This window comes from Oncorhynchus masou, unplaced genomic scaffold (assembly GCF_036934945.1).
Source record: "Oncorhynchus masou masou isolate Uvic2021 unplaced genomic scaffold, UVic_Omas_1.1 unplaced_scaffold_38___fragment_6___debris, whole genome shotgun sequence".
Lineage (NCBI taxonomy): Eukaryota > Metazoa > Chordata > Actinopteri > Salmoniformes > Salmonidae > Oncorhynchus > Oncorhynchus masou.
The window spans coordinates 79165-87008 of NW_027016545.1; the positions used below are offsets into that span (position 1 = coordinate 79165).

The 7844-nt window shown below is 38.7% G+C and overlaps 1 protein-coding gene across 1 annotated transcript; it reads right to left on the reverse strand.

Annotated features, from left to right (window-relative positions):
* Window positions 1-658: 658 nt before the first annotated feature.
* LOC135538712 (homeobox protein engrailed-2a-like) lies at window positions 659-5291 on the reverse strand. Its single transcript, XM_064964620.1, has 2 exons — window positions 4473-5291; window positions 659-2677 (listed from the first exon to the last, which is right to left on the reverse strand). Exons 1-2 carry the CDS (start codon window positions 4954-4956, stop codon window positions 2361-2363), a joined length of 801 nt encoding a protein of 266 aa, XP_064820692.1. The 5' UTR covers window positions 4957-5291; the 3' UTR covers window positions 659-2360.
* Window positions 5292-7844: the final 2553 nt, after the last annotated feature.

The following is a 7844-nucleotide window of genomic DNA, read 5'->3' on the forward strand; positions in this document are numbered from 1 at the left end:
TTTTTTTTTTTGGGGTGTCATTATTCCTTTTTATTTATCTGGTAGTCTTATTGATAAGATAACTGTAATGTCAATGGTCTGGGGAAGGGGAGTACTCACCACTTAAACTAATGCACCCTTCTAGGCTGGACCTAACCTCTCCGGGGTAGTAATATTTGCAACAAATGGTGGCAAAATCCAAATCATGTAAATATTCTAGATTTGAGCTTTTTGGTGCATTTTGTCATTGACCTTTTTGGTCGAAAGGTTACTACAAATGATATTGGTGATTTTCCCAGTGGTGTTGCCGAAACAATGACGCCATCCAAATGGACTCCTTGGAACAACTCTGACCTCACCCCATTGAAGTTGAAATGTAGAACAGTTAGGTAAGGGTTAAGGTTCGGGTGAGGAATAGGTTCAGGTTATGGGCAATGTTTGATGTAAGGATAGTGGCTAGGGTTAGGGTTTAGGGTAGGGCCATCACAAGGATCCCGGATAGCACTAACCATTTGTCAGTGGAGGGTCAACGTTTTCTTTCCGATTTTTCTGTGTTTGCATAGAGATGGTCATGTCTCACAGGCGTTCATATAAATAGAATGAATTCATTCTGTTTCCATGGTTAAGTTATCCTGGACTCTGGATTATAGAAAAAATGATGATGCCAGAGAAGTTTTAAGTGTATTATCTTCGAGGTTTATTTACTTTTCTTTTCCAGTTTTTCAGGAGGAAGTTAATTACACAATGAATACATACATGATACAAATGATGTACATTATACCAAAGAATACTTTGAACATCAAATAATTAAAAATAACATTGTATAATAATACAACTCCGTGTTGTAATTTCATTTAAACATATTAGCCTAGGCCTATAGATAGATATTCGCTGATGAATATATTCTGTATGTCATACCAGCAGTTTTTCATAAAGGCAATAATCTTGAATCAATAGTCTGCATTTTGAAGTGATAGGCTACTGCTTCTCTGATTCGGCACAGTTCTGTTTCATAAAAAGTTCTCACTTGAACTTTAAGGCAAAGTGTGTTCAGTTTGGTGGGTTTTAATTCACACACACTTTTCCCAGATACACAACAAAACAATTAAAAGGCAAAAGTCCACAATTTGGTATGGATACAGTCTAAAACTTAGCTCGATCATACTCTCGTCGACAAAAAAAACAACAAAGTTTATAAACACAGTTATTTGCCCAAGTATAACAAATTGCAGCTTTCATGCAAAGGCCCCATAAACCAATTTCATTCACGAAAAGAAGTTATTGCAAGATAAAGAAGCCGTGTAAAAACCTCAGAAGTCTACTCTAAAGCAACACCGGTCATTGGATAGATTTTTTTCTTCTCTCAATATAATCTATATAAATACACATATGAAGTCTTTTCAACAACAATAAACGAGATTTTCAACAATTGTTATACAGTCACTAACGATTTCGCGTGTTTAATGATATATATGGATATGTATATGAAATAAAAATGTATATAGAGAAAGAGTTCCATGGGATGTATATAGACCATATGTTCCGATACCTTGTGTCTACTTTTGATAAAATAGACCTATAATACGTTCAGCCAAGAGTGCACGAAACGTTTTGTCATCATTGTCATTATGCTACAGAGTTGTCTCTCGCGTTATAGGCAGCATTATAATAATTCAAAACATTCTGCTACAAAATATGATTTATATTGCTCTTCAAAAACTATGTATAGAGGCCTCGGGTGCATTGATATAACACAGAACACGCAAATTGTTTATGTAAATGAACTTGCTTTAGGCTATCCTACGTATTAGCAATTTAGGTGTTCTGTCTGCTAACCAAAACATTGCTAATCAATCACTTCTGTGATAATACGAATTTTCGAAAAAATAGTATCAAAATCCATCTACTTTTCAATTAATTCTGCACAGCACTGACACTCGAAAACCCCTTGCTATGTCCTTTTTACACTAAACGCAACCCCAATAAAACCATAACAACCATGGAAATAAAATATCTTGTCAGCAAATTTATTAAGATTCACAGTTGCCTGGATGCAGCAGAAAATATTCTTTGGACTTAAGCAGGTTGTTTTTCACTTCACTGACAGATCTCAACGTCAAGTGCCAGTTTAAAGCGCTATAATGTAAAAATCGAAAATGAATAGCAATATAAAATGAAGCGTATAATAAGCATTTGTACTTTTCCTGGAAGAAAAACGACACACGTTACAAGAGATTGAAAACATACATTTTTTTACAACATATTTTCATAGACATGATATTGCAGAAATATCTATATATATTGATCAATTTATGCTGGTATATTCTATACACTGGCCCTTTATTCGGTGAAATTATTGCATTGTTATCTGTATCTCGAAATCAATCGCTGTCTGATTTGTCATCTTTTGACGTCGTAGCATGATTGTACAGTCCCTGTGCCATCAGGTGCAGGGCTAGGGTGTTTTTTGCGCCCGTGGCCTTCTTGATTTTTGCCCTTTTGTTCTGGAACCAGATTTTGATTTGAGATTCGTTAAGACCGAGTTCTTGGGCCAAGGCCTGTCGCCTCTGTTCGGTCAAATACCGGTTCGTTTGAAACTCGGTTTTTAGTCTTTGAAGCTGTTCAGCTGTGAAGGCCGTCCTTGGTCGCTTGTCCTCTTTGCTGGCGGTTTTCTTCTTTGGTTTTCGAGATCTCGGTCCTGTGTTTAAAATATATATATATTATTAGCCAAAACCAATCATAATATGAAATGTGAGAGCTTAGTGTAGCCTAGGCTGTAAGTGTCCCAGTTACTACGACTGTAGTAATGAATTCGTTAATTTAGGCCCTACTTATGTATTAATTATTGCACTGTAGGTAGGCCAATAAATAACCCATTTGCTACGTAATGCAAAATATGAATTTGAGTGTCATTTGGTAATTTCAACGCACACTAATCCATATTATACAATAATTGTCAAAATAGTTAGAAATGAAACCGTAGTTCCGCACTTCAATAGGCTACTTAGACTACAACCATGCATTGGAAGAGATATAGAGAGCTAATAGGCTACTGATGGAGTATGTCGAAGTTTGTTATGGTCATTGGAGGAATTGCTGAGAAGGCCTGAAATATATCAGCACAACTGCAATGCCCGTCTGAAATTGAAATACTGAATAATATAAAATATATTTTCGTAAATAATTGATTTCCAAGACCGCCTTTCTACTTTCATATACAGTAGAGGCAATAGCCTATAGGCTTGTTGATGTTGTCTAGTGGAATACATCGTAGCAGGTTTCTGAATTCGGTCTTTGGCTGTTGCAAAATACTATTCCAAGTTTACACTTTTGGTGGGTAAGCATGATTGGTTGTATTTGAATATTTGTTTAATAAAAATAAACATTGACCTCAGCATTGATGGTTTTATTTGGGCTTAATTGTTTTGAGTCCTAGGCCTACAAGATCGTCAGCCCAAACGATTTGATGAAAAAGTGATGACATCTGTTTGGGTAAGTAGGCCTGGTCGACAATCAAATAAATACTATTTAATACATTTGGAGCTCGCTGGAGATGATAAAACGACGTAAAACGTTTTAAGATAGGCAGCCAATGGGGATGCCATCGAATAATAGTGCACTCCATACAACGAACGTTACGTAATGCATGAGAACATTTTGTACAATACGATTTTTGGAATAAGTACTATATAGAATAGTGATGGAAACGTTCATGTTTTCTGTGCTAAATTAGGTTAAATATTTTAGAGACCAAGGCAGCTCCATTGCGAAAACTCATGCATAAACAAAAACAGTGGATTTGCACGACAGAATTATCGAGGAAAAGTATGCTATTAAGGCGTTAAACATATTTTTTGGGATATTCAAGAATTCTATGGAGGACGATTATTGCTTTAGTTATATGCGCGCAGATGTTTGTAGTAACCTATAAACTAGTAGTAGTAACCTAGTAGTTAATTGGCTATGATCTAGCCCAAAACTAGCATATTCTTATTATGGGGTTATAATCTAAACGCTCAAATAAAATACAATTCGTGGGAGGCTATTCCAAAATGACTTCAACAATGTTGTTGGCTGATAGCCTATTTTGAAATATATATTTATTTACAATTCGATTCATTCATCCATTCATGTTACTAGGCTATTTATCCCGCACACCTTGGCTACATTACTCTGTAGACTTCCAATACCCCTGCGTTTAAACATTTTTGCTATTTTTAGCGCTTAATTAGTTTTGAAATTGTTCCCTATATAGCTTTCGTGGATAATGATATCGTATGTCATGTTTTTAGTGTTATTTTTATGTTTGCACGGACACATTTAGAATATTTTGCAAGGTTAAACCTTCTATTTTCCATTTTCATGTCGTAAAAGAGGCGAACACTGTTTGCCCTCCTTTCCTTATAGAACTCGGTCGAGGCGTTTGAGGTCAGTGTTACAACGGGTTGGGGCATTTCAGGATACAAAGACGAGGGAAAATAATCGTAGCCTACCTGATGATGGCCTGTCTGAGTATCTGGTGCAGTACACCCAAGCTGGCCAGAGCATAGGCTGTTTGGATGGTACATTTGAGCTGGCTTGAGAACTATCCGAGTCCGAGCTTAGGCACTGATCTCCATTCTCTCCGCGGGGTTTCAGGGGCTCTTCGGTCACTATTTCAGCCTTATTGGCCACGCCGCCTGGATGAGGAGTGGAAGTTCCTTCCGTTGGCACAGTACTCCCCACTTGCTCCGTTCTTGGAACAGCCGGGCTATGGTTCTCTCTGGTAACGTGACTATTTTCTTCTTGCTCTGTGTTGCCTTCTTTTTTCCGCCCAAAGTCCGGCCGTAAGATATTATCGATGAAGAAATTGGTGACTCGATGCGGGATCTGCTGAATGTTTCCCGGCGCTTGTAATAGGGGAAGTATCGCTCTGTTTGACTCATCCGCCGACACTTGACGTTCCTCATCTCTGTTGCTATGATCATTTTCTTCCATACTGATACACTTTCCAATGTTCTTTCTTTAACCCCTTTATTGCTCTCCCGCACCGAAATGAGCGCAATCCACTTCTATGTCACGCGTAGCTTTTTAAATGTTTGAATAAAGGTTTAAAAAATAAACTCAAATCTTGTTGAGTGTGCAGGACACCATGCAACCCTTTGCGATAGTGCCCACAGACAAAAACATCGTTTTGGTCATATATTCCCAAACTTGGCTATCCTATATTGTTGCACAGGATAAACACCATTTGTCATTTGGCCATCCAACTTGGTACTATCCGTTTTCAGTCTATCCAATAAAAGTGCTTCAATGACTAAACTAAGGGTAAATAAAGAGGCTTCTAACTGATCCTGAAACACATTCACTCTTGAGTTTTGTTCTTATTTTCAATACGAGCCCCCAAGTGACGTTGCAGCAGTTATCCTAGACACGTGCCTTGGACCAATAGACTGGGAGATATTTTACCACATGACAGTGACGAGTGAGCGAATCGACAAACGTTCAGCCTCGCCTTTTTAAAGGAAAAGCGTTCTGAAATAAAACGAAATACCTACCCTAAATATCTCTTATGTTTGATTTGTCTATTATATTGGTGACTTTGTGTTGTAGTTGAAGGTTACTGTTTTCAATTCACGCGTATTGCATGCGTAATGCATGCAGAATCTGGAAACGGTCAATCGCCATTTCTTAAGAAGAATATTGAAATAGACTCATTCTAAAAATGTTATTGTAAGATTGGGTAAAATATGGAGAGTCGGTTAATAGCCTGCGGTGTGAAGTTTGCATTATACAACTATTTTGTTTCAGACAGATGAATAGCCTCGTAGTTGTCGAAGCTGTGTCCTAACCAACTAGGCTACTAAGAATAGTCTCTGCAACCAGAATTGGGTGGGGGATACCGGAGTCTGCATTATACAACTATTTTGTTTCAGACAGATGAATAGCCTCGTAGTTGTCGAAGCTGTGTCCTAACCAACTAGGCTACTAAGAATAGTCTCTGCAACCAGAATTGGGTGGGGATACCGGAGTCTGTCGTGTATAGCTCGCATCGAAGCTGATTCGAACTCGTGGGCTACTGGGTTTGGGGTTTTTAAGTTATTTTTTAACTCGCGCGTTTTCTATTTGGGACGTTGTGTACCTTTTTTACTTTATAGAGCTCTTAATTTTGAGAAGTGATATTTAATGGGGCTATTGCTGACACTCGTCTTGCATGCATCATGTCAATGACAGGGCATTGACCGCCCCAGTTTCTAAAGCGCCATAGTAAATTGACAATTCATGCAATCTCATAGCTAGTCATGCAATCATAGCCAGTCATGCAATCTCCAACTCCTTCTCATCTCCTCATGTTCCCTCCATAATTATTTAAAGTGCAGATAGTGTTGAGTCTTTGGTTAGTTGCGCTCGATAGTCTGAGGTCTAGAAACGAGAGGTTCGAAGCAAAAATGGGTCCGTAGCCCTTTAAAATAAATCAGTGATGCAAACAAACTGTTGTATTCACGGTGCACATGACATAGAGTCGCGCCAAAGACAAAACTTGGGAGTAACTTTACTGACCAACTCCTTTACTATTTTCTCTTAAATCAGGATTCAGGGTGTGCCTTGCAATAGTCGCCAACGTTAAATTGCTATTTGATCTGAAATGTACTGTAGGCTACGCACTGCGTAAAAGGGCATCACTGAAGGACTGCAGCGCGCGAGTGAAGGAGGATATAGAATTTGTTAAATTTTGGTTAACAAAAAAAACTGAATTATGGAATTGTTTTTTCAACCTCTCCTGGGCCAGTGGGCAATATCCGATGTAAATTCTTATCAAGGTAATCGTGAAGTGTCTAATTTCGAATTCTTTGTAGGCCTATAGGTGCCATAGAAATGTAAAAAGTTTGGCATTACAAAATTAAGAGGACAAAGTTGGTCTATAATTTCAACTCAGTCTCCTCAAAACGTAAAGGGTGCATTACCTATATCAACTTTGTGTAGGTCATTATCAATGGTGCATCCGAACATTCATAGACTATTCATTCCCCAAAAGAGTGCTGGGGAACGGTGGAATAACTCTGCAATAGTGCGTTTTTAGAATGACAGTTCCTCTGTGGTATACTAAGACCCTATAATTAGGCTGCATCTTTTTAGGTATTGTCCTGTATTGTCCTGGTACTGTGCCCTATTTCGTGTGTGACCTATTGCATTACTGTTGGTTTTCACTTTGTGTACGTTTAAAATTAAAGTTTGTCAGCTCAACAGAGAATAAACTTAGAACAGGCATACAAACGTTTTCTTCCACATTGTGTAGGCCTATTGGCTCGTGCAAAACGGCCAAATCACCCGAGCCCGCTTTATTAATGATGGGCTAAATTACTCTTATGTCATTTTGACCAATAGCCTAACTCTGGTGGTTTTGAAAGCGGTTAATACATTCCTACATTTCCACCATAGAGCGATCTCCATACGTCATTCATTTTCTAGAAGTGCCACATGGTTGAAAGCGGCGGCGCTCCCTGCACAACCATCATGCACCATGCAGTGACCGTCTTATATCTCCTGCTGATAGTGAAAGTTCTGAGTAAAGGATGTAATTAGATAGGCCACTCTCAAGCTGTGATTGTTTCTCACTTGTGAGGGATGTCCAGATTATCCAGAGCACAAATAAATGAGCAGGAAACAATGGCGGCCAGACATACCCGTTACCACCGAGGCATGGCCTCTAACCCCCCCTCCCCGCTTCTCGGGTCTCTCGCTGCCAGACACAGCAAAACAGGGCTGGCGTGGAGGAAATCACACGATTTCGAGTCAAGAGTCATACAGATCAAACCACAGCCAATAATAAACATGATGCTTCAATGGGCCTCTATGTTGGTTTTCTTGTTGCAGAATATTGAGAA